This window comes from Serinus canaria, chromosome 15, assembly GCF_022539315.1.
Source record: "Serinus canaria isolate serCan28SL12 chromosome 15, serCan2020, whole genome shotgun sequence".
Taxonomy (NCBI): Eukaryota; Metazoa; Chordata; class Aves; order Passeriformes; family Fringillidae; genus Serinus; species Serinus canaria.
The window spans coordinates 8,277,074-8,303,889 of NC_066329.1; the positions used below are offsets into that span (position 1 = coordinate 8,277,074).

Here is a 26,816-nt window from a genome sequence, read left to right on the forward strand (position 1 = left end):
CCCAGTGCAGTGCCCTTGTGAGGCTCTGGCTGAGCAGAGGTGGCTGAGGTGACAGCCGGTGCTGTGCTTTGGCAGGTGGGGCTTGCTCATGTCACTGTTTGGCTGGGAGTGTCAAACTCTGGTGGGAGTTTCTTGGAATGAAGGAAGGATTAACTGTAAATTGCTGTGGCTGGTGTCTAATTAGAGAACACTTTGGGAAGAACTCAGGCAACAATCCAGCAAAGCACTTAAAGCACCCACTGGTTTTTCAGGAAAGAGACCTTAACTGGGATTGCTCATGCTCTCAAACATCAGCAGAAGTGTTTGGTAGTGGACCAGTAATTTCTCCTGACTACCTCAGCACATCAATCCCATTTTGTGAAGTGACCTGAGGAGTTGGGAGTTCAAGGTTGACTTGAAGTCTGCAGGAAATAAACCCTTAAATCACTGCTGGGCTTTGGAAAGTGCTCAGCTGGACAGCTGCTTTTGCTGTTCTTCATCCTCACTGCAATAAATAAATTTATGACAGGTTTTAAACTACTGCTGAATTCTGAGGTTTGCTTTTTCCCATCTAGGGGTTCCTGTTGCAGTGGGACTACCAAAGATATTCCGATATATTTTGTTTAGAGTGCTCTTTCCAAATGCAGTCAAAATGCAGTTTTTCAACTATGTCCTGCTAATAGAAAAAAAAGGGAAGAACTAAGAGGCAAAAGATTGCAGTAAGAAGTGATAGGCAGGACTTCATCCAGGTGGAATAAGAAATTCAAACCAGCTTTTTATCTAAAGCAGTCCCTGATGCCCTACAGTCTAAGTAATCACTGAGAACTAAGGCATGAAAAGTCTTGTGAGCCAGCAAGGCCATGGAGCCACACTTGGGACAATAATGCATTGATTTAATGTGATGAAGAACAAATAAATCAAAAATTAGGAGGTTGTGGTTTAGGTGTGCTGGTTTTAAAGCTGGAATTAGATTTTTTTTTCCTTTTATTTCCCTCTGAATTAAAGTGGGAGGATGGCAGAAAAGCATTGAAATTAGTCCCACTTGTAGTTCCCCTCTCAGTCTGACCAGGAACTCGTGCTGGGTGTTTCATTTCACTTGCCAGTCCATGTCTGATTTCAGTCCACATTGTTTGTGTTCTTGGGCCTGAGATTTGGATCATTTGTCCTTGGTCCCCAGCTAGAGAAGGAATTGTTTGGTCTCCCTGCTCTGTGAAGAGAGCTCACCATCCCCTCATATAAAGCTCAGAATTACACACTAAAACAGTAAAAAATCTGAAAAATATAAAAGTTGAGGCATCACAGATGGGTTTCACCCTTCCCTCCCTCCTTCCCTGCCAGCTCTGAGTGCTGCTGCAGGACCCCACGAGGAGGGATGGCCTGGGGTGGGCTCCCTCCTCTGCCTCACCTGCAGCAGCAGTGCACCCTCTCCCTGGGGACTGCTCTGGTTTCCTGAGGTGCAATTTGGGATCTGTGGGACTCTGGAGAAAATTGCTATCAGGTAAAAGATGTCCCTCATCACAGGAAACCTTGCAAGGTCCATGTTTTTAGCTGATGGCTCTTTCCTGTTCTGCAGTATTCCTGATGCACTTCTTTGATAAGTCAGTGTGCTCAAGAGGAAAATTGCATTCAAAAAAGAAATTCAAAAAAGAAATTAAAAAATGCTCTGTGCCAGAGCATTCATGCCTCCTGAAAACCTCTGTCCTTGTTCCAGGCTTATTTTTGGGCTGTGTAAGAATGCTGCTTAGCCAGAAGTTTAACACAGTGGTCCTCTGTGTGGCACAGGCCACCAGCAGGCTGCCAGTGAGTAGCTGTGGTAGCCCTGGAATCAATGATGAGTGCTCAGGTCTCTGAGCAAATAGTGCTGGGATCAGGAATTATGAATAATTACACTTTACTAGAATTCATAACTGACTTCCAGAGGTTACCCAGCAGTCAAGCATTTGTCACCTGCCCTATCCCCATGACTGCTGATAGTGGGGAAAAAAGTGATTGTTATGCCAAAGTAATGAGCATAGAGGTCAGAAAGTTTGATAAGAGCAGAAGTCATTTTCTGTGATATCATTAGCAGTATTTTAGAGAGCAAGTTCAGCAATTGCTATGGTAATTCTGAGTGGCTTTTTGACTGTGAGAACAGGTAGGTAGTTTTTGAAGTTAGCCTCTTTGCTGATGGGAGAGAATCCCACTGAAATAAGGCAGTGTGGTGTTACAGAGGGGCATGGGCTGAGGGCTTGGGAAGCAGGAGCTCTGCTCTGTGCTGTGGAACTTCTCCAGGCCTCAGGGTTTCTTCTCAAAATGGTCTGTGGTAAAATACAAATATCAGTGAGCAGCACAGAAGCAAATTGTGAATGAGGATGGAGCAGCCTAGCAAGGCAACATCTCAGAGGGAGCAGACCTGTACAACAACCACCATGGGTTTGTTCTTGCTGCACAAGCTGCACAGTCAGAAAGGGTGGCAAGTGCTCTCTCTGTGGGCAAATGCAGAATGTGCTTGAGCCAGTGCTGGTTTTAAAGTTCTGCTGCAGCTGTGAGTTGGCAGCAGAGCTGCTGGTGGCTCCCCTGGGAGCTCAGCCAGGGTGTGCCATTGTAAGCCTTCTCCAGGATGTTTTTGAGCAGCCATTGATAGTCCTTTGGTTTTCAGAGATGCTTCTAACCTCACAGGGAAGGAGAGCTGCTACAAATCTGTGTGCATGCCCACACCATGGCTTCATGCTGGGCTGATGGAGAGGGCTGCTCCTAACCAGGCTGGTTCTTTAGAGCCTTTACCACATCTTTCCTTGGGGTCAGAATGATGCCTTGGGAAGGCTGACCTAGAACAGAGACTGGACAGAGCTAAAGAATAAAGTAGGGATTTATTAAAAGGCCTCCATGGATGCACCTTGGGCAGCACAAGAGCCCAGCCAGGGCTGCACCAAAAGTGAACCAAAATGGTCCCAAAATGGACAACTGATCACAAGATCTCTATTTTTTATAACTTCTGGTCCATTAGCATATTGGAGTTAATTGTCCAATTATAGCTTTAGCCCACGAAGTTCCATCCTTCTTGTTTTTCTCTCTTCAGCCCACATTGTTTATGTTCTTTGGCCTGAGATTTGGATCATTTGTCCTTGGTCCCCAGCTAGAGAAGGAATTGTTTTGTCTCCCTACACTGTGCAGAGAGCTCACCATCCCCTCATATGAAGCTCAGAGCTACACACCAAAGCAGCACAGAATCTGAAAAATATAAAAGCTAAAACCTCCAGCATCAAGAAAAGACAGAGTCTGCAAATCCCTACCTGGATGGAGAGCAAGGAGGGGAGGATGCTCTTCAGTCTGTTTTGGCTCCCAGTGGCTGCTTGGGTTCTAATTGTGTCTTTCCCCTCCCCAGGTGCAAGCAGATGACCTACCCAGAGGACCTGCCCCAGATCTCAGTGGTGTTTATCTTTGTGAACGAGGCTCTCTCTGTCATCCTGCGCTCGGTGCACAGCGTGGTCAACCACACCCCATCCCACCTGCTCAAGGAGATCATCCTGGTGGATGACAACAGTGACAATGGTGAGCTTTGGTCACCTTGCCTCTAGCACGGTGCCCTGTGTGATTTCTAGGTGTGAAATGTAAAGGTGTTTGTTGAGGAGAGGGTTGATTGAGCCATTTGCACAAAGCTGTGAGTGAATATTGACTGTTTGCATAACAAATAAACATTATGTGGATGAACCCTGTTGATTTCATTGAAATCCTAACAAAATGGATGGACATCTTAATAGGCAATCTTAATTTTAGTAGGCAATCTCAATAGGACATTTTCTCGAAATCCAGAGGAATATCATCATCAATAGAATAAAAGTTTAAATTCTGCTGCCAAGGGAAAGCGAGGCTACAGATTCTCCTCAAAGAAAGTTGCTACTCTTTTATATGGCAGCACATCATTTCTTCTTGATTGAATCCAAAATCCAAATACTGGTGAGCATATAGGGTGCTACTATCAGCATGTTTCACAATACAGCCATGTCTGAAGATTCTCAGGATACAAGGGACTAGAGCTGTCGTGTTTAAATCTGTGTATTACACTTCAGAACTGATTCATCTTCTAAAATCATATTTATTTCCATTAAGCCTAAAATTTAGCATTTCCTCCTCAGACCAACACCTCTAAGTTCTTTCAGTTTAAAGTTGCTCTTACTCCTCAAGATCCTTGAAGAGAGAACTGAGAGAAGAGACAACTCAAATGAAAATAAGCTCCAAAACCTATAGATTTAAGAACATGTTTATGCAATTCAGATTTCAGTTATGGCAGTGTAACCTGTGGAGTAATTATGTGAGACTGCAAAGTGTCTGAGTCAAGGCAATCCTGAGGAGAATTGAACTCATTATTTCTCAGTGAACTCTTATATGGCTTCTCTCTGCCACTCTTCTAAATAACTGGAGATTTATCAAGTCTTTGATTCTAATGATAATGATTCTACTGTCTAATATAGATCAGAAAAATGAGGCTGCTAATGTCCTGGAAGCTTCTACTAATTTTTTCTGATAAAGATATTTAGGCAAAAGCCACTTTATGAATAAGTTGCAGTGTAAATGAATTACCAAACTACATTGATTTAAAAAAAAAATAGAGAGACCATTTTGGTAATTTGCCTGTTTATAAGCCTCTTGAAATGAAAGCTGAAAAGGGGTGAATGAGCTCTGCTCCGTCTGTGATTGAATGCCTGAAAATGAACAAAAGAGAAGTCTATTTGAGATCTTCAATATCCATTTAGTTAAAAAGGAAAGAAGCCTGGTATTGAGAAATCTTAATTATATTTAAGGGGAAACCCTGAAAATAAATGGAAGTTAATTGTGATCTGAATTACTTCTTGACCCAAAATCCATCGAGGTTATTTTTCTAACTCCCACTGAACAGCATAAATCAGAAAAAAATAAATCACCAGACTGCCATGGTACACTTGCTTATGGTCGGAATTGCTCTTCCAGAGGCCAGTTGTAACCTAATGCAAATCACCAGAGAATCAGAATAGGAATTTTTTAAAAATACATAGACAAACTCCCTCTTCAACACTATACTCAGATCCATCAGGCCATGTTAAAGCTGGCCAAGTCTCTGGTGAGTGGGGAATTTCTCTGGGCTGAAACCCCTGGAACTGCTCCATGCCTCAGCTCCAGTCCTGAGTTTGTATCTCTGAGACTCACCAAGGGTTTGGGAATATTTAAACCACACCATTGCAGGGCCTTTCTCGTTCTAAATGCCCGTGTGGGTTTTGGTTTTGCCCTGCAGTTGAGCTGAAGTTTAACCTGGACCAGTACGTGCACAAGAGGTACCCGGGCTTGGTGAAGATCGTGCGCAACAACAAACGGGAGGGGCTGATCCGAGCCAGGATCCAGGGCTGGAAAGCTGCCACATCCCCTGTGGTGGGGTTCTTTGATGCCCACGTGGAGTTCAACATTGGCTGGTGAGTGCTGGCTGTGCCCAGAGGGACAGTGGCACTGGGCTGTGTCACTGCAGGGATGAGGGGCTGTGGTGGTGCTCACTGGGGTCCCAGGATGAGGGAGGAGATGATATCTTGACTCCACGTTTCAGAAGGCTGATTGATTGGTTTATGATATATATTATATGAAAAGAAGATGATATACTAAAACTATACTAAGGAATAGAAGCAAGGATTTCATCAGAAGGCAGGAAAGGAAAGGGAAAAGGAAAAGGAAAAGGAAAAGGAAAAGGAAAAGGAAAAGGAAAAGGAAAAGGAAAAGGAAAAGGAAAAGGAAAAGGAAAAGGAAAAGGAAAAGGAAAAGGAAAAAAAAGGAAAGGGTTGTGACTGACCAGAGAGTCTGAGACAGCCGGACTGGGATTGGCCATCAATTAAAAACAACCACATGAGACCAATCACAGATGCACCTGTTGCATTCCACAGCAGCAGATAATTATTGTTTACATTTCATTTCTGAGGCCTCTCAGCTTCTCAGGAGAAAAGATCCTAGCAAAGGTATTTTTCAGAAAATCTGTCGGTGACAGGAGGCTGCAGGGGTCACCTCAGCAAGCACTCCTGAATTGTGCTCCTGATTATTGCAACATTGCTGACAGGCTCCTGCAATGGCTGCAAGGCCATAAAAAAGCTGCTGTGCCTGGTCTAGCGTGGCTCTGTGGAGAGAGGAGTAATTGGAACCCCAATGGGTGTGAAATCCCAAAGCCATCAGATGGGGACACACCATTAAGGAGGCTCTGGGCTGGAGGATTTCAAGTGCTTCTTTTACCTCCTCCTCATTTTCTATCATTTCTTCTTAGAAACTTGAATACCAATCTGATTTCCTCATAAATTTCCTTGCATTTACATTTGAGGGAAACATTAAATTATTGCCTGCAATTTTAATAGGGCTTGAAATTAGCATGACTTTCCCCATCCCCTTTTGGTTTAATGGGCCAGAACTGCATTTGGAATAAATCTTTGTAGCACCACTTGGTGGCCAATATTTGGCATTACTGGAAGTTGGGACCGTAGGAGCTGATCTGTACCATCAGCTGCAAAAGGACTTCTGGGACCTTCAGCATGTAAAACATGCATTTTCCAAAGATAGGCTGGTATTTGATAATGATGATGCAGAGTTATGGTGGGAATGATTATGCTCTGCAATTCTGGGAGATATCCTCAAATTAAAACTAAAAATAGCTGTACTTACAACTAGAGAGAAACTTAATTGCAAAGGAGTAGAGTGTTTATTTTTATATGTTCATGAATATCTTTATAAAATGGGAGATGCAATAAAATAAGTCTTGTAGTGCACCTGTTTTATGATCATCCCATTTTTTTTCCTTAGGACTATGTTAGACTATAATAGCAGCTGTAGTAATTTTCCACAAGCTTAAGAGCTGGTTTAATTTATTTATTTGCTTTTAAAGCAAGTAGATCTTTCAAATTTTTTCAAACATTCATCTAGGGTAATACCAGCTATGGGACAGGATCAGGGACTGGGGAGAGCATGCTCTGGGTGCTGGCCCCAGTGCTTGTCCTGCCCAAGCTGCATTTTTTGGGGCTTGAGGAGAATTTTGTTATTATTTTAGAAGGACCTTGAGATCTGACTGATGTACTGTAGCCAGGGAAGACCAGCAATGGTGTCAGTAAGCAGGAAAGGGTTGTGGTTGCTTTGGGGTTTGTTAGGGTTTGGTTTTTTACTGTACTGCTTTGCCTTAATGCCAGGAAGGGTTGAGATCAGCATAGCAAGAACCTGGAGTGCCCAGTAAATGAGTGTTGTATATCCAAGATAAAAGGTTTGTGTTTTCTGCCCCCTGCCTGGTGCACCCTCCTTCCAGCAGAGCTCTGCCCCTGCTCTGGGGCACTCAGTGGGGACAGAAACCTGCTCCAGGAGCCTCCTGCATCCCTTCATTTCAACCTGTGGGCTCAGAGTATTCCCTGGTGTTTCTCCTCTTGTTCCACCCAACCTTTGTGGCTGCTCAGAGCCATCTCAAACCCTGCTCCATCCACTTCTCCCAGTCTCAGCTCTGTTCACCTGGGCACATGGGGTTGCCTGTCATCTCCATTTTCATCTCATCTCCTTTGGCTGGGAGGAACTGAGGTCCTTCCATCTGGACTGCTCTATTTTTTCCCACCAGGTTAGCACTGCCCCCACTCCACAGGAATCAGGTGGGAGTCTCTTGTTCAAGCCCTGCTGTTCTATTCTCCCACTAAGCTGCACCTTGCATGAATATTTCCCCCCATTTTCAATGCTTATTTATGCATTCAGAGGCCACATGGACTGCTCCCACTAAAAGCTGTCTATGGATTATTTGTGAGGCAATTAAAAAGAAGCCAATTCCTTTACCACAGAAAAGAGCATTTAGCTTTCTGTTTGGTTTGTGTTCCATCTAAAAGTCAAGTGCCTGCAGTACAATTTAGTTTCCCAATCTATGGCTGCTTTACCTGCCTAATCAGTTGGCAGATTAATTCATAAAAAATCAAAGAAGGACTTCATCACTTTCTCATGAAATATGCAGGACTGACAACAACAACAAAAAAAAACTTCTTTAAACAATAGTGGCCCATTTACAGGTGGTTTTTTGCCTGATATCATACTACAGCATTTTATGGGCTCTCACAGCATTGCTCTCCAGGGACACTTCTTCTAAACTAAATTACAATCTGGTAGGATATAAAAAAATACTCTGCAACCTGGCAGGTCAAATTAGCTATTGAATTATTTATTTTGCTGTGCTTAATTGCTGCTTTTTGGCTTCTCAGGTGTAGAAATATGTTATCTCAGGGCAGTGATTTTCAACTGACCTGTTCCCCTTAAGGCTTTTGATAGTGTGAGCCAATACAGCTGCTGTGAGAGTGGAAGTGGAGAGGACTGCCTGAAAGGGAGGCCATTGCTATTAATTCTCAAATGGAATTTTAAATTAGAATTGCAGGGTAATGTATGTGTACATTTCATTTCTAAAATTCTGCCTGTCCTGTTGGAGTAGAACCTGGTCTGTTTTTAATGGTTACTTGATGTCAGTGGGAGTCAGCAACCCAGCAGAACCAGGAGTGAGGAAAAGCTGCTGTGCTTTCCTCTCTGAGGGTGTAGCTAAGCTTGTTTAGCTCAGTTTTCCTTCAGTCCTCTGAAGATTAGAGCATTCCTGCTCTGACCTTTGGGTCAGGTCCACCCAGCCTGCCTGAAGGCACCCCCTGGGAGCAGAGCAGCACATCCTGGATGCTGATTGTGTTGCAGAACATGCACAGCATTGTATAAAGCCCTGCCTTGGAGAGATGGGGAAGAATAACATGACAAGGGGAAGAGACCTTCCCTACTTTATTTCTGGGAGCAGGAAAGAGATTGCAGAGATAGGGTGTTAATTCTCTGGGTGAGAAAAAGGACACATTGAGTGAAGGAGAGCAGAAATCAGTAGGTGAAAGGCAGAAACCACAATATATTAGCAGCCATAAAGAGGGTGCTAGGAGCCATAAAAGAAGACATAATGACAGAGTATTATAGTTGCATTCTATCTTAGGAATGGCTTTTGCTCCTATCACAGAGGTATTATCAGAGCACTGAATGGAGTTATGCAGTCCTGTAGTAATTAAAATTTTGCCAGACAAAGGGTGAGTTTCAATAAGGAAGCAGTGAAGTAAGAGGATTTAATCAAAAGATTTCAACACACCAGCCAGACAGAGCCTGACATGAGAAAGAGAACATGAAATATAAGTTGAGTGTCCATCAGATTGTGTCACACACATCCCATCTTTATGGATTATCCCTGAAGTTGTCAGTGTTTTAAAAAGATACAGAAATGGAGTTTTAATAAACTAAGAAGAGCTAAAGATCCCTAGGCCTGTGGATGGTACTTTGCAGATGCCATTTTATACTCTAAGGTGTAATGCAGTTTGTTGTGGTGGCCATAAGCAATGGATTCTCAAAAAGGTGTGTAAAGGAGAAAGGAACCTGATTTCCTCCTAATCTTCTGCTGACTTTGGTTATCCCAAGTACTCTGTAACAGAGACATGGTTGTTCTTTCTGGGGACAGAGTCTTTGTCCCCCTGAGAGCTCCCTGGTGACATTTTCATGAAGGGCACTGGAAGCCAATCTCTACCTGCAGGTAAACTCCCTGTCCCTGCTTTTCAAGCTCAGGTGGCTCTCTGGGGGCATGACAAGGTCCAGGTGGCTCTTTCCTTCTAAATGAGAGAAGTGGTGAAGGTGAGATTACCTTTGCAGTCCTTCTCCTGTGCAGTCTCTCCCCTCTGGAGCATTCAAGCACATCACTCATGCTCAGGTTCACTGGGCATCCCTGGGCTGAGGCTGACCTGGGAAACACAGATGAAAAGGGAAGGGAGTTCTTCCTCATCCAAAGCCTTAGGATCACTCTGGTTACTTAGTGGAATACAAGTTTTAGATAGCAAAACCAATATAATCTGAGTGGAGCATGCCACAGAAGCCACGTGGGCCTTTGGGATCCATGGGAGGGTGCCAGCCTACACCCAGGGCATGTCCCACAAAAGCAGCTTTGACTATTCACCTTCCTCAACAGCCTAGAATGTTCACTGAAGCATCCTCATCCTCTTCAGTGGTGCAGAAAAGAGCCATTGAGGTCTGGCAGCCAGAGAGATGATCTTTATCTCTCCAGCAGGTGTTGGTGCTGCATTCCCTCTGTTCCAGCTGGGGACTGTGGGTCTGAAACTTCCCTGGGCACTTGGGAATGCTGATAGAGATGTCAGGCAGGACAGATGGGGGAGTTCTCTTGGAGACTGAGGAAGGGAGAATGAAATTTATTTCTTTCTTAGTTCTCTGAACACTTATTTACAGGAAAGGCATTCCACATTAAATATTCTGCAGATGGCCTCAGTGAAGAATTATGTGTGTCAGTAGATCTGCTTGTCTGCCTCTGATAAATGTAAATTGTCAGTGAAATGGGAGGTAGCGTGCAAAATCATGCAAAATAAGCTTTCAGTTTACACAGCTTTCTTTTTTCTTACATTTCTCTGTTCAGTTTATACTTCATGGTACCTGACATGGTAGAGCCAGAGTAAAATACGGTGTTAAACTCACTGAGCCATAAAATCTAGCAGATGAGACCATGTTGTCTTTCATTTATGTCTTATAAGGACTCTTCCCTGACTGCTTGCAAGAGGAAATTCTGATTTGTGAAAGCAGGACAAAGAAGATTGGGTTTTTTCAATGTTAGTTCTTCATTTTTTATTGGAGTAAAAAGTAGCATAGTGATGGTGGAGAAGAAAAAGAAAGAGGCATGTTTATCCCAAAAGAACCCAGAGATCAGGGCATATACCCACTTGGGACAGGGCAGAATTAGACACATTTCCCTGTGTAATTCCTGTCATTTAGGAAAGGATTTACTTTTGAACAAATTTAGAAAAAGTGACATTTGGGCTGCAGGGAGGAATTTATTGACAAATGCCTTGTACAGCCATTCTAACTAAGAACTGGAAGGTAAGGTCTGCATCTCAGTCAGCAAAGCATCCCTGAAGCTGTGAAGGCCATTGAAGTGGCAGAGCTGGGCAGCAGAGATCTGGCCTGTGGCATGCATGTGGATTCCCTTGGATTGTGTGCATTTATTCTGATGTTGTGCCTTTTTCAAAGCCTGCTTGAAGTCAGCAGGTGTTTTTACATATTTTAAAAGGTGAATTATATAATCATGTGCACCGAGGAGCTCATTACTAACTTCTTTTTATCTGGTTTTTATCTGGAAGAAGCTGTTCTTTTTAGCATTGTGACAAATCAGGCTTTCCCTTTGGCATGAATTCTCCAGCAATCTGATAAGGATGTAAGACAACACAGAGTTTTTGTTTGCTGTGGTTTCCCGTGGGGTTTGAGCTGCTCTGAATCAAGCCAGTGTTAAATACAGAATGCATATATGTTCAGAGATAGACTTACAATAGGATTAGAGAGGCCTGTGTGATCACAGAATGGCCCCTGCCTTTGCTCTCAATCTTCTTACAGGCTTATTCTGTGCTCTGCCTCAAATTCTGCCTCCCAACTCTCTTCCCACCTCCAGTGTTTATCTTGGGAGCATTTACTCTTGGAATCCCACAGAACCAGCATTGCTGGAACTCCCAATAAAGTCATTATGGGTGCTCAACACCTTGGAAAATCTGCTGTTAATGAAGAAATCTTTCCACTGGTGGGCAAAAGCATTGAGTGCATGTGCTGTTTAGTGATGTGCTCAACAGACTTGGACAAATCAAAGTGAATAAAATTGAAGTGAAAATACCCTTTAGCCTAGTGGAGTCTATAAGAGAACTAAATTTATTGTCCTTTCTCTTCTGGTTTTATCCATTCACCAACAATCTATTCAGAGAGAGAGGAGGACACTGACAAATATGCAGTTTTAGAGAGGATAGAAGGGAGAGGATCTTCATATGTCACTCAAATTCCAGTCCAAATTGTCTGCTTGGTTTTTATTAAGTGGAAAAAAAACCCCACTTGGGTGATGTGAAGCACTACCTTTAAAGCAGAATCTTTTGATTATATTTAGTTTACTGAAATCCATCATGTCCATGAATAAGCCTGGGAGAACTTTCCCTCTTGCTCCAGTAAATAACTTGTTAACAATGCATGCTGCTCTTTGCCCATAAAGTACCTTGACTCAGATGCAAACTAGGAAACCTGGCATTTTTGCACTCTGAGAAATGGAGATGGATCCCAAAATCCACATCTGTCTTATGCCCCTGATCAGGCAGGGCTGAGTGCCATGAGGAAAGGCAATTCTCCAAGCACGTATTGCAGCTCATCAGCTCACTGTACAGGACATCCCTGGGCTTCAGCAACCTTTTCTCCTCTTATCCTTTCAGTCCTGTGAGCTGCCAGAAGCACCTGACTTCTGCAGATGGACAGCAGAAGAAAAAAGAAAAGTGGGAAAAAAACCCACAGAAAGAATGCTGGTGTCTATAAAGAGGAGGGGTAAATCTACACAATAAAGTAGCAGTTTAAAATTAGGGGAAAAAATTAGAAATTACTTAGAAAGATTTAATCATAATTCTTTTTAAAATCTGAAGCAATTACATAAAGCCAGAGTGACCAGGAAGGCTGACAAAGGACTTGATGAATGTGCAGCTCAGCTCAGCATTATAGAGCAACTCTGAGGCTGGGCTTTGCCAGCCTTGACTAGCAATGAAACCCTCTCATATTCCATGGATTACTCGAGATAAGCAATGCAAACAGAGTGCATTGCCCAGTCCTGCTCAAACTCACAGCCCTCCTTTATTGGCCATTACCTGGGGATCTTGGCAGGCAGGCAAACAGCCCACCAGCAGTGCTGGCAGAGAGAGGGCACTGGCAGGGTCTGGGATTTCAGTGTTCCTGCAGATCCCACAGAGATGAGCTTGGGCTGAGCCTCTGAATAGCCCACTGCTCTCTCTGCTGTCTTTTATAGGGCAGGACAGGCTGTGAAATCTCTCAGGTATGCAATGTTTCATTAAAAGGCTCTCCATCCTGCATTTTTGCTAAAAGAACAGCTCTGGCCTGGATTTTCTCTTTCCATCTGTGACTCAGAGCCTACTTTCTTACTTGTGGATGTGGAAATATTTTGGAAATTAGGTAGCTGTGCAGTCTGTCCAGATACTCAATATTCCTGCTCCTAACAGAGGCAGGGATGTGATTTCCACACATCTAGGTCCCAAGAGAGCTAGGAAATCACCTCCATGGGTGAGATGGGAGGTTTAGAAGATGAAGCTCCAGCAGTTGCTTTCATACTCCATAACCTTGGCATGGCACTTGACTTCACTGTAACCTGAGGGTAGAGAAACCAACTCTTGTTGAAGCAGCAATATCTTAAATATTTACATTTCTTGAGTGCAGGGGACTTAAACAGAACATCCACCACATGGACAGATGTGGATGGAAGTTCAGATTTCATGGAAGTTCAGAATCTGTGATTTTCCATTAATAGGTTGGTAGAGAGTAATGGAATTTCATCATGCATTTTGACCCCAGCTGTTGTATTGCAATCCAGAGATCCCCCCTTGTGCCATTCAGATGCAAAACACCAAGTGAGGTGGTAATAAATGTGGGCCACAAAAATGGGAAAGCACAGAAATCCCTCAGGTGTAGAGTGACAGGAGTGGTTTGGTGATAGTTTGTGTGAGAGCAGCTCCAGAGCTGGGAATGGATTGTTCTTCACATAAAGAAGAAAATGAGGTCCCAGGTTAGCATTTCCAAGACTCAAGTATTGGATTAACACAATCACAAATATGATTAAGGGCTAAAAACTAATGTGACTGTTGAATATTTTCTTCACATTATTTCTCTAACCATTATTTGGGATACACTTCAGCAGTCCAATTTTCAGATGTCTTGCAAAGTAGCAGGCTAAATTCCCTTTATATTCAAACCAGGCTCCTCTGGAACATTATTAATCTCACCCAGTCTCAGTGTCTACATTATTATGAGAAGCATCTGACTATAAAAGTGCCAGCCTCTGCCTCTCTCTGCTGAGAATGAAAGTTTGAGGCAATTACTGTGCATGTGGGGGGTCCATTGCAGGTATCTGACATTAAGGGAGAAGAAATCCTTATCTTCTTTCAGCTTTTTCATTCCACAATCTCAATCTACCCTTGAAAAATGAGCAGCCTGGGAGGAACTGTAGAAGGTACATGGAACCTCCAGGATGGTTTTGAGTATGATGGTTGAACAGGCTTGCTTTGTCTCAACACAAACCTGCCATTAATTGAGGACTTGAGGATTTGGTGACCAAAGAATTCCCAACAAGAGACATAAATTAGTTTGAAAAACTCCCATTCTTTCCTTGTTTGTCCAAGACCTGCTTCCAGAATCAGACAGCAGTGAATGACAGAGTTTGATTCTTGCAAAGGAAAGCCATTTACAGATTTTTGCTTCAGAAGGCATGCAGGGCAGGTCTGGAAATCAGACCCAAACATAAGAAATTGGTTCAACCCATGGGAGTCAAGCAAGCAATTAGTGACACCTGTACCTGTTGTCTGTGTTTTGAAATCCTTTGTTTCAGAGTTTAGAGGGAGAAGAAGAGCTTTTTGCCCAAGGGTTTCTATGTCCAGGCATGGAGTCACCAGACTAGCAATGGCATGTCCATCCTTCTGTATTTTCTGCTGCTGCTGAGCAGGGATAACATGATGGAAAGAACAAAGCAGATTCAGCTTTTCTGCATTTTTCCCTGCTTTGTTGGATTTGCAAGAGTTTTTCTGCAGCCCACACACAGTCTTTTAAAAACACTGGTTTTTAAAAGTCTTAATCTCATCAATATAATCTCATCCTAATAATGGAAGTGGCTTACCCAGATCTGGTAGGTCACACAGGCTCTATGGGGGTGCACAAGTGTGGCCTAAAACCCATAGGAATTGAGAGTCTGAACCATGTACAGAATCTTCTGCTGGCCTAAAAGGACATTTATGGTAACAGGCAAAATATGAGGTAACACTTGAAACCACAAAGGAGCAATTGTCTTCTGACCAACAGCAAAAGAAAGTGAGAAAGGATCAGTGTTCAAATCCTCCTACCTCTGTGAGTCTCAGCAAAGCACCTTTCCCTAAAAGATCCATGTGAGAGCTCTGCAAATTTTTCAAAGCACATTTCAAGGGGAAACACACAAAGGAGTGAAGCAGTGGCTCTTTCTAATCCTGCTTTGAGGAACGATTTCCACCCTTATGTAAGTCTGCTGCCTCTTCGGATCAGTTTCTCTGTAAATTCATAGCAAACTCAGACTGCCTTGGTCAGAAAAGAGTGCTTGCACTGAAGCTTTTTACTTTCCTTTTGGGATGTAACTTCTGTGGAAAGCACATTGATGTTTTAAAGCCTTTTGAAATGATTGAACATTTCCTGCAGTTTGCTGCTTTTGCACCATCTGGCACCTGAAATCTTCTCATCACCAAAGAGGTTTTAGAAGGCATAATGCAGCCACATTTGTCATTCAAACTAGGTGTGATGGGGTCAGTCTTGGGAAACAGGATTAAAATCTTTGAGCAACCTTCAGATTCTTGCAGCCCCTGGTGTGTGTTCAGGCCGTGCCAGCCAGTATTTAATTGCTGCCAGGAATCCTGCTGGTGTAGCCAGTAGGAGACCATTTAGCTGCTATTGCTGATGGTGTCTCTCAACATTTGTCCATTGTGAAATGAATTAACAATCTCCGGGCCTCAGAATAAGTATTTGGTCAAATTTTGTGTTGTTAGGCTCTGGCACAGTTTCACAGAGGTGCTAATTAATCTCATAAATATAATCTCATACTAATGATGGCTTATCCAGATGAGGTAGGTCACACTGGCTCCATGGGGGTGCACAAATGTGGCCTAAAACCCATAGGAATTGATAGTCTGAACCATGTACAGGATCTTCAGCTGGCCCAAAAGGACATTTTTGGTAACAAGCAAAATATGAGGTCAAATTTTGTGTTGTTAGGTGTCACTATAGGACACGAAATAACACGATGCACACACTGCTGTTTTCAAGGCAAAAAAAGGAGGTTTATTTTCTGACTCTAACATTTATAGGTTTCTAAAAGTGACAGTGGATTGGAGGGTGACAGTGCCCCCTCTCCAATGACACTGGACAAACTAAGAGTCTATCAAATTTCTCTTCTTCTGTAAAAGAATGCAAAACAATAAGTTATTTACAGAAAGTGTGTGAGAAAGTTTGTTACAAGACTGTAAACATCAGAAGGCTTAGAAAATCTTAAAAAATCAGGGTGACAGTTATGCTCTGGCACAGCTTCACAGAGGTGGTAATTCCTGTGCAGGTGCTGTGTGCAGTGTCCCACACCAGCTGCAGTCCTGCAGAGTGTGGCTGTGATCTGTACCCCGTCCCTCCCTGCCCTGCTCTGGCTTTTCCGTCTCACTGTGCTGATGCTCACAGTGATTTATTTAAAAATATGGATGTTGATCTAGTGCCGATATCCAACTGTGATGGACAAAAACTCTCTACCAGTTTAAAGTTAGAAAGTGTATGTTTATTGTGGGATAGCTCCTAAGTACACACTGTGATTTACAGGTGATTACAGACTCCTTTTATCTATACAAGTATTGAGTACCCAAAATACAAATGCATATTCATAACTTTGGCACATCCCATTCCCCTCTTCATTTTGTATGGTAATTAGTTCAAAAGCTATTAAGCATGTGTAGTTTGTTCCTTGAAAAGGGTTGGTGGTCCCTTTCATGGGGAGGGGTCCCAAAATGAGGAAGTAAATGAAGTCTTCCTCATTCTGAATGTTCTACCTTTTGAATGCAAGTATGACAAATGAACCCTTGGTAGAACTCCCATTCCCCGTCGTCAGTTGGTTTCAGAACAGAGGAGACCTACCAAAAAAATTGTAAAAGCTGTTTATCAGTTTCTATATTCTTCATGATAAACCCAGCTAACCAAACATTGTGTTGACAAACAATCAACTACCAACTCTTAACTTCATCAAGCTTACCCATTTATTTTAATTAACTCCAATAAAGCTTATCTCTAACTAAAACCTCACCTCCTCTAAAATCTCTAAATTCCTTAAAGTTTATGTCTCAAGGGCATTAGAGAACGTCCTTTTGCCAGCCTGCCAAGCAGGGGTTTGGATGGCTGTGACCCTCTGTGCTGCTCTCGTTGCTCTCAGGGCGGAGCCGGCGCTGACGCGGATCAAGGAGGATCGCAAGCGGATCATCCTGCCCGCCATCGACAACATCAAGTACAACACCTTCGAGGTGCAGCAGTACGCCAACGCCGCCCACGGCTACAACTGGGGGCTCTGGTGCATGTACATCATCCCACCACAGGACTGGCTGGATAAAGGGGATGAGTCAGCTCCCATCAGGTAAATCCCCCCTGCACCGTCACTTCGGGCAGAGCGGTGTTTCCATCCCGGCTGTCCGAACGAGTGTCGCCGCATTTCTCTTCGCAGAGAAAAGCAAGGCACGGTTCTTCCCAAGAATATTTCTGGGTTTCACACTCTCTGAACCTTAGAGAATGAAAAAACAATTCTTATCTCATTAGCTGTGCCAAAGTAGAATGCTAATGTGGAGATTGTTTACCCAAAGTGATGGTGTTTTGTTTCCTTGGCCTATCAGGCGTGCGTGTGTGTTGGGATTGTTGGCTGACAGTCATGAGATCCTGTGCAGTGGAGTGTTGGGCAGATTCAGTTTAGATGTAATGTAATATAGTGGAATATAGTCTAGAATAATAGAGTATAATAATTAATTAGCCTTCTGGTAAGAAGGAACCAGATGCATTCATCTCTCCCCCTCGTTGGGGGCAAGAATATCCACTATAAACGAGGCTACAGACTTTGTGCAGGAATAATGAGACTGGGGAAAACTGATGGCTCCACAAAAGCTGTGGATGAGTGTGCTGCCTTTCAGAGCTGCCCCACAGTGTACAGGAGTACTCTGGCTCTGGGTGTGTGCTCCAAGCACATGTTCTGGCCCTTAGCAGGATCCTTTTCATCTCACCTTTTGGTTTCCAGTGGGCTCTGGCCCATTGTGTGCATGAGAAACAAAGGTGTTGTGTGTGGGATTACAAAGTGAAAGAGGCTGGTTTCACTCCTGGTCTGTGGGCAGCAGTCTTGGTCATCAGTGCAAACCAGAGCTCTCCTGGAGCATCACTAGGAGCTGTGTTTGGTTGGTTGGGGGGGTTTTTTTGTTGGTTTGGGTTTTTTTTGGTTTTTTTTTTTGAGAACTTTGCACTTGTTCAGAGTTTTCCTACTGGTTGAATTTTAAAACAAACCCACACCAGACCATGCAGTCAGTGTGTCAATTTGCTTTTCCCTACAAGAGAACATTATACCTTACAGAAATGAAATTTTCTGAGGAAAGGCCATTACAGGAATTGTGAAGGTGTCTCTGAGAATTGTTACAGTGGGAAAACTGGAACTGATGTGAAAAGGGCTTTCTCTCCCCTCCATTTGAAAATTCACATCTCCTAGCCTTTCATCTCCAGTGCAGATGTTTGTCTAACAGCTCCTCTGGGACATATTGTGCTGGGTTAAGGGTACTGCTGTTACCAGCTCTAGAAATAAATGCTAAAAAATTTGAAGCCTAAGCATGCACTTTAGGATGCTCTTATTTTTAAGAGTTCTTAAGAAGGACACAAATTACCAGCTTAAAGTCATCTTCATTTTCTTGTATATTGGCATCATCTTAAAGCAAGCTAAAACTCTGCTGTATGGTCCCAGTGTGGGCTCTGGCAGAGGAGCTGATGTGCTTCCCTTCCAGTGCAAAGCTTGAGTTGCCAGATCCTGAAAAGTTCAGCCAAGCACTTCCAACAACACACCCACCTGAAAAAAATGCCAGTGATCCTTTGGAAGTGAAAGACCCTGACACACTGATCACATTTCTCAGTGGTCAGAGGGATGGGACCACCTCACAGCATCCTCATGAAGAGAAATATTTTAATCTGTATTTCACCAAGTGTTGCAAATTGTACTCAGGTTCATTCTCATGCTCTGTGACTGCAGAACAGAGCTATACAGAAATATTAACCTTATTTACTGCAGGACAGCACAGTCCATCATCACTGACCTTTTGCTTGGCTTGAAACCTCAATAAGCAGGGAAGTAATTACTTAGGAAATCAGTTTTCCTGGATAACATGCCCTGCTTGCCTCACATTGTTTTAAAAGTGCAGATGTTTTATACCTGTTTCAGTCAGCCCTGAGAAAGTTTATTGATAAAGGAAAATTACTCACCCAAAGCTTTCACTCCTGAAAGGTTTTGTGCACTTCATGACTCACAATTTATATGTGAAATCATTGTAGTAATTTTCCCATGGATTGCTCCAGTATTTCAGTATCTCCTGTTCTGGAGACAATGATCTCATAACAGATAAGACTGAACTAAGAGGTTAAACCTCAGCAATAAAGGGCCTGATTTACCATGGACTTCCCTCAGATTTACATTCAGGCTCTTGCTGGTGCCACACTGGCACTGAGTTGGGCTGACACAGAAGTGAACAAACTCAATCCAAAATCAAAAACTCCAATCCAAACTCAAGCACTGAGCAGAGTTAAAATCTGATGCACATGAGTAGCTGGCTCCCAAGAGCAGTGATTTCATTCTGAACCTGAATAAAGAAACCCTGCAGTTCAACAGTGCAGAAACTGCCCAGAGACAGATGAGACAGGCAGCAGAAGGAGGAGAAAACCCAACCCTGGCTGGCAAACATCAGGAGCCCTGACACACTGCCACTGCCCAACCATCTCCTCTGCAAATTAACAATTCCATGCCCTAAAAGGCAGAGGATCCACCATGAACACGTCCCTGTCTCCCTGGGCACAAGTTCTTTGAAGGCAGGGATTTAGGAGAGCAGAGCATCCCCTTTATGGCCACACTGCAGTGTGTGCTGAGGGGCCTCTGAAGCCCTAGCACCTGCCTGGGTTGGCTAAAGCATTTGGCTGTTGTGTTGTTCCTGCTTGTGGAAATGCAATGTGATTTTGTGCCTTTTAAGTGATATGCCAGTGTAATTATGGTAGAGGAAAGAGTGACTGTGGGAGTGTTACTGATGGAAACAATCAGGAAGTCTGTCCTTGGGACTGAGATCTGAAAGTGGTCATGGTGGGAACTTACTTGCTGTGGAATATTTAGAGTGTTTTCAGAAGGAAGGCAAAGTCAGGCTAGTGAGCAACTTTTAAAAAAAATCTCAGATGTGACTTGGTTTGGTACAGGTTTTGGTTTTGCAACCAGCTTTCCAAATCACATATTGCAACCACGATTCCTGTTTCAGTCCACTTTGCAAGACAGAAACTGTGCACTTTGATGGTGTTTGAATCCATGTGTCTGTCCAGTGCATTCAAAAGATTGCAAAGCTGCTCACCAGCATGAAAACTGCAAGTCCTTTTAGCCCTTGCTACCACTGTCCCTCTTAAGGCTTTGTTTGACCCTGTTTTTTGGTTTGTGCCTCTCTGTGTGTTTTGTGAAAGAAAAGTCTGGTAACAAATAACCCTGTGACTGGCTTTGTGGTTGGTGTAGCTGAATACTTTCTGCCAGATCTCCAGAGGGATTAGAGATTTTCAGCATTAAAGAACATGTGTACCCTGGTATCAGTGAGGATCAGAGCCCTGGCCTTTCTCCTGCTTGCACTGTATGAATAAATATCACCAATGTGCAGAATTGGGTGAGGCATTTGGAAAGCAGGGTCCAATTCCTGTTTTCTTCTGGGACTACACAAAAGATGTGCTTCTTTCCTAAGAATTTTTCTGTTTTAAGCCTGATCCTCTAATTTCTAGAGCACTGACAGTGATTCTACTCAGCCTTGCTGGGAAAGAGCAGCAACTGTCCCTCAAGCCAGCGGGTCATTCATGGGCAGTCATGTCAAGTGTGCACCATAAAATGTCACATCAGCTGTGGTGAGCTAAGTGACAAAGGGGACATGGCCTTGAAGTGCTAACAAAGGTAAAGAAATAGCAAGAACAAGGTGTCAGATTTTCTAAAGATTGCTGATGCACTTTAAAGTCGGTTCTTTCTTCCCCCCCACGTTAATTCTCTGAACTCCAGGACAATTGATGTTCCCCTGCTTCTGCAGGCAATCCATTTTCCATGTCTGACATTTGACATGGAATATGTCTGTAAGGTGAAGATTTAAATGAGGGTTGTTATTTTGACACGCTGTGTCCATCACGTCATTTTCCATTCGTGTTCCTGCGAGCACGCTGCCCAAAAATGTCCTTAACATCTGGCACCACACTGTGTGACAAAGGATCTGTTTCACAGGGCTTCTGATGAATTTGACTATGCATTGAAACAAGCTGGCTTTTTTAATGCATGCTGTATTTTTTTTCCCTGGATTTTGGAACAGCAAGGAAGGTTTTTGGTATTCTGAACTCTGGCTCTGCCTTGTCTTCCCTCACCTGCTGTGGTTATGATGGACTGCTCTGCATTTGATTTCTTGATCAGCAGCCACTAACATGAGAGTCATTAGTCAGCCTCACCCAGCCAAGCACTGCACAGCTTTCCATTTTATCTTCCTCCAGCAGCAGTGGTGCATTTCATTGTTGCATATGTTCTCACTTACTGCTTTAATATACCATAGCTTGCTACCAGTAGGGATGTGCATGTACAGGCACTGCATCAGCTGCTCCAGAGAGTGCCAGTGCCTTGCCCATGGACATAAATTAGAGTTTGATGTGCCCCCAGTGAAGTGTTTTGTGCTGCTGCTTCTATCTGGGAGCGTGTGTGCCCATCTCATGTGCAAGTCAGGCCCCATGCTGGCCTGCAGTAATAATGATGCAGCCAGTCTGAGCCCTCACTGCTCTGGGAAGAAATCCACCTGAGCTCAGGAGGTGAAGTCTTTCATGATAAACCATGCTGCCATGTAATAATAAAACTGGGGAGTGTTTATTGACTGCTCAGAGCCATCTTTTCAGTTTCTGGTTCACAGGAGCCTCTTACAAAGCAGTTTTGCTTTTATTTGTCCAGGTTCTGATGGGTGTCCTGCCTGTGCCAAAAAATTTACTTCCACAGGGCATCAGAGAGTTATTCTGCATCCCTGTTTGCTCTGCCTTTCTAGATCAGCATTAGCTTGTCATCTCGTCTTTTTTTTTCCCCCTCTTTCTTCTGAGCAGCAAATCTGCCCTTGAGTTCTGTTCTCAGGGCCTGGGGTGACTCTTTCTTGCAGAAGACATGAGCTGTAAGAAAAATAGAAATGCTTCTGCAGGTACCATGCAGGTTTCCCCACTTCCATGTCAGACCAGGGCTGAGTTGCTGCTTGAGAGTCTGAATCAAAGAAACATCCTGCTGGGAGAGGTGGAACATTCAGAGATAGGATGTGTGATGTGTCATTTGAAACTCCTTGTCTCTCTCATTATGCCTGTATATACACATTTATGCTTATATATTTATTTATGGTTCTATTTGTGTTTGAATTTATGTGTTTAATGTGAGTGTTTGTCAGTTTTCCTGGAAACTGCAGTTGGCTGCTCAGGAAACTGTCTCAAATGTGACCTGATTGCACTGTGCACATATGTATATATAAATATATAAACATAAATACATGCTGGCCTTAAGGCAGGAGAGAAGGATGCATAAGGCAGAGGAAGACTGGCTGTACCCCGTGCAGTACAGTCCCCATCCCTTTCTCCTTCACTGGCTCTTGGTGAAGCCCCCAGGCACCTCCCTTCAGTCAGGGGAAGGAGGGGGATGCACCTGGCTGGAGAAATGGGTGTCAGCACCTGCTGGAATTTTACCAGCAGAGCTGTGCCCCTGGGGGTCTCCCTGACACAAACCAGTCCTGACCCAGACCTGCAGCAAATTCCTTCTTCCCTGGCCAGTGTGCCCCATCCCGTGGCAGGCACTGCCCTCCCCACACAGGGCATCTCTCTCCTCCTGCTGCAGGGAGGGAGGGTTCACCACCAGGAACCTCTCTGTGCTTCTTCCCTTTCCCAGGGCATCACCCAGAGAAATGTTTCTCTCATGTCTCCCTTGCTACAGCAGTGCTGTCAGGTAATTCCCCCAAACTGACTGTGCTGTGCAGAATCAATACAACCCTAGGCTGCATTTTCAGCTTTCAGCTGCAAAACCCATTTTGCTGTGTTCCCCACATTATCCTTTGAGTGCTCCTGTTGATTATCATTAATCCTTATAACATCCTCCATTGTGTCAAGGAATATTCCACAGATCAATTAAGTTTCACATCACCTTTGAGGTGCTGGCAAAAAACAGTGCACTTCTAATTGCTGCTTTCTCCTTCCAGAAGTGTCTCTGTTTTACTGGAGAGTGCATGATGGAGGGAAAAGGAGGTTAATAGGCTGTGCTCTGAAGCTGTGAAGTGCTGGGGGCACTCTCCTTCTCATGTGCTGCCCCTGGGGCAGTGAGCAGGGGCTAAGAGGAGCTAACACAGCTGCTTTGGCTCTTGTGGCCATTTCCAGCTTTCAAGATAAGTCTGCTGCACTGCACTAAAAGTGGTGGATGTACTGGAGTATTTCAGGTACTGGGAAAACCCAGTTCCAATGCCAAGTGAGGGCCTGAAGCTTAATTCAAGCACATTTTTTTAGATGTTTTTCTGATGTGTCAGTGTGACTCTGTAGTCCAGTATAAAATTATAAAAGCTGGATGTGGTTCTTTCTGTCATTATTCTGCTGTTGCTCACTCCTGAAAACATTTTTTTTTTCCTGAAAAAGCTGTGAAACTTGTGAAGTCTAGATTTGAATATATATAATGAGAAGAAATAAACCCTAGAAGGGAGAGAGGGAGTTGCAAACACTCAGTGGCATTTGTTTTCTGGGTGATGATTGTGTAGTTGCATCCAAAATGTATTTCCCACCCCTGTTCAATTAACAACTCAGGCTCTTCATGGACAGAGCCTACAGCTGCAGCAATCCACCCCCCAGAGAGAGGGATTCCAGCTGCTGAGAGCAGCCTGCAAAGCCTGGCAGTGCCATTCCTCATCAGAAAGGGAGGAGATGTCCTCATGGGAGCATCCTGCTGCTGTAAGGAGCTGCCTCCTGAGGGTTTCTGTGGGGGAGACAGGCTGGAAAAAGAATGAGTCCAAGCCCAAACCAGCATCTCAGTTTTGCAAAGCAGTGGTGCCTTGATCCAGGGAAGCCTGTGTTTAGTTTGGAATACATGAAAAGGAAAATGAAGAAAGTGGTGTGTGTTTTCTTCCCCCCTCTCCTTCCCTCTTTTATCATGGGTAAAACTTAAAAACTATACCTGAAATATTCCCTCCAAGGCTTATTTCATTGCAAAGGTACTGAATTTCCTTACCTTGGTTGTATCCTTCTTTCATTTTAGTTCCAAGACCAAATTTATTCCTTGTTAGCCTAAGATGCTTTTCAGTGGTACAAGATGTGAAATCAAGATGTACATAGGATGTGTCTCATCCTGGGTACAGGAGAGCTCTCAGCTTTTTCAGGCAAATCTGTTTCCAGGCTTGGCTCTGGGAAATAGAATCAGGAAGATGCATTTCAGCAAATAACTTGAATATATAAATGCAAAGATCCTGGTGTATAAATATATGCATCAGCAGAGGATGGAAGGGCCCAGCCAGGAGCATCCAGGGCCCTGTGTGGTTTTTGTAGAGCTTTGAGACCACTTTGATTAGAGAAAGATTCAACAGAAAGTCTTCAGAAATTACAGCACAGAGAAGTCCTGGAATTTCTTGCACACATGAAGTGCCACGTGATTGATGCTAATAGGTAAATTTAGAATGTAAACTTGAAAACAAAGAACTGTTTAGTCTGTGTACATTTGTTATGAGCTGGGGTCTGTAAGAGCTAATGAATGGCTCAATTTTTTTGCTTTGATCTCTCTGTGCAGGACACCAGCCATGATTGGATGCTCCTTTGTGGTGGACAGAGAGTATTTTGGTGAGATTGGCCTGCTGGACCCTGGCATGGAGGTGTATGGAGGAGAAAACATCGAGTTAGGCATGAGAGTGAGTAACAAAGAGACTTTGTGGATGTGCAAAGGGTGCTGGGCAGCTCGTGGCCCAGCAGAGCTGCTGTCTGACTGATGGGCTTTGTGCTGGAGCAGCTGATGCTGCAGCACTATCTGCAAGTGCCAGTGCCAGTAAATGAATGTTCCTGGCCTTGAGAGAACTGAATATGCTTGATTGGAATATGCTTGATTGGAATGTGCTTTATTGGTGCATCCTGACAGTGTCTGAACCCAGGGAGAAAGGTTTTCCCCTTTCCCAGTATCTTTCCTGGTGCAAGCAGCCACTCCAAGTCTCCATGTGCTCATTGCCCTTAGCTGAGGGTGTACATTTGTGCTCTGACAGATGGAACACCTACAGAAAACTGAGGCCAGGCTGGTAGAAATCACTTGTAATGTTCATCACACACATTATGAATGCTGGGATATTTTACAACTCTAGGGATCCTCCTTGTAGAATAAGAATGCAGGGTGCAAGTGTTCAATCCTGTTGGACAGGTCAGTGTGAAGTGTGGACAGATGACTTTGGAATATCAGTCCCTGTGGCCTGGACCTAAAGGAGGTTTGATATCTGTGATCCCTTGCCCTTGGTTTCAAGGTGGAGCTTTCCAGCAAGTCCTCCTGAAGCCCAAGGAACATGTCTTTGCTTAGCATTTGAAAATTAGGCCACCTAATGTTGCATGAACAGAGTTCCCTCATTATAAAGCTGACTGCTTAATTATTTTCCCTTTACTCTTTATCCCCTGCTTCCCAGTAACACATCCCTGGTGCATGTAGTGTGCTCATTAAAGCATATATTCTGCTCATGGTGAAACATTGAACATCAAATTAGTCCATTCTTTATCTGGCTCTTCTTTTTCCTAAAATGGCTACAAACTCCTTCACACCATTGGGCTGAGGAGGAAGGTCACTGCAGCCAGAGTTTATTTTCACATATGGGTGTGTATTTGTTATTCCAGCATTGCAAGAGGGATGGGGTTTGTAATGGGACTGTGTGAATACACTGCTTATGCTTTAAGGTTCAGAATTCACAGAGGGGACAGAAAAAACTGCTACCACAAATCATCCAATTTTCCTTAAGAGGGTCAGGCTATTACCAGGATTGTGTGAGCTTTCCTTTATCATTGAGCAGGGCTTTGAGCTGTTTGAAGCTTTTTCCACATGGCTGCTCCCAGAATAGATTGAACACTCTGGCAAAACTCTGGCGTGGTTGATGAATAAGGCTCCCAAGAAATCTGAAAGCTGTCGCTCTTCCTTAGGCCAGGAGAACTTGCTGAGTATGATTAGAGCTCCTGGTAAACAGAGGCAAAGGTTTTAATAGGATTATGGAATGGCACTTGCTTGAAGAGACAAGGATTTGAGGTGAGTGGGGATGGGTTTCCAGGGATAGGGAGCCTGCTAAAGCCTGCAGAAAGCTTGGATCTAGGAACCAGCTCTTTTTCTTTGGGTTTTATTTTGGTTGGGGGCTTTTTTTTTTTTTTTTTTTTGCCCTATGAGAAAAGCTACCCCTGCTGTTTGGAAAAGGTTTTATGAAAGTACAAGAGTATGGGTTTGTTGTGAAATGAGTTGTGTGTCCATAGCACAGGCCTGTTACTCTGTGTTTCCAGCCTGGTAAGTAATATACAGTGTCTGCCTCCTAATTTGCAAATCCTGTGTGTGATCCCCTCCTGTGAGTCTTTCAGAGCTGTCAGGAGCTAACAGTGTGAAAATGCACAGGAACCTTCTCCCTTCTCTCTAGGCTATTTATAAAACCACTGTGAATTTACCAAGTTGGGGTTTTTTAACTCCAGAACCTCCAAGAAAATTGCAAAAAAAAAAAAATCCCTCCTTTCCTAAGGCCTGGTGCAATGACCCAGGCAGGGATATTTAGTGCCTCCCCCCACCTGCTCAGAGGGATGCTGTTCACCTTGTGTGACTGCTTGTGTGAAGCAATGAAAGGTAGAAAAAGGAAGGAATACATGAATGAATAAGTAAAGAACAAAAATTAATATAATAATAAATAATAAGATGTAGGGAAAGGGGTGGCCCATGCTTGGCTGCAAACAGTCCCTGTTGGAGATAGCTGTAACATTAATCCTTT

General features: G+C 43.7%; 1 protein-coding gene across 1 annotated transcript in view; it reads left to right on the forward strand.

The window, feature by feature from the left end:
- GALNT9 (polypeptide N-acetylgalactosaminyltransferase 9) overlaps positions 1-26,816 on the forward strand; it is a 129,267-nt gene that overhangs the window by 41,640 nt on the left and 60,811 nt on the right. Inside the window, exons 3-6 of the mRNA XM_018916327.3 lie at positions 3,344-3,510; positions 5,228-5,402; positions 16,991-17,188; positions 24,620-24,737. Of these exons, the coding sequence (XP_018771872.2) occupies positions 3,344-3,510; positions 5,228-5,402; positions 16,991-17,188; positions 24,620-24,737 (658 nt within the window). The remainder of the gene's footprint in view (positions 1-3,343; positions 3,511-5,227; positions 5,403-16,990; positions 17,189-24,619; positions 24,738-26,816) is intronic.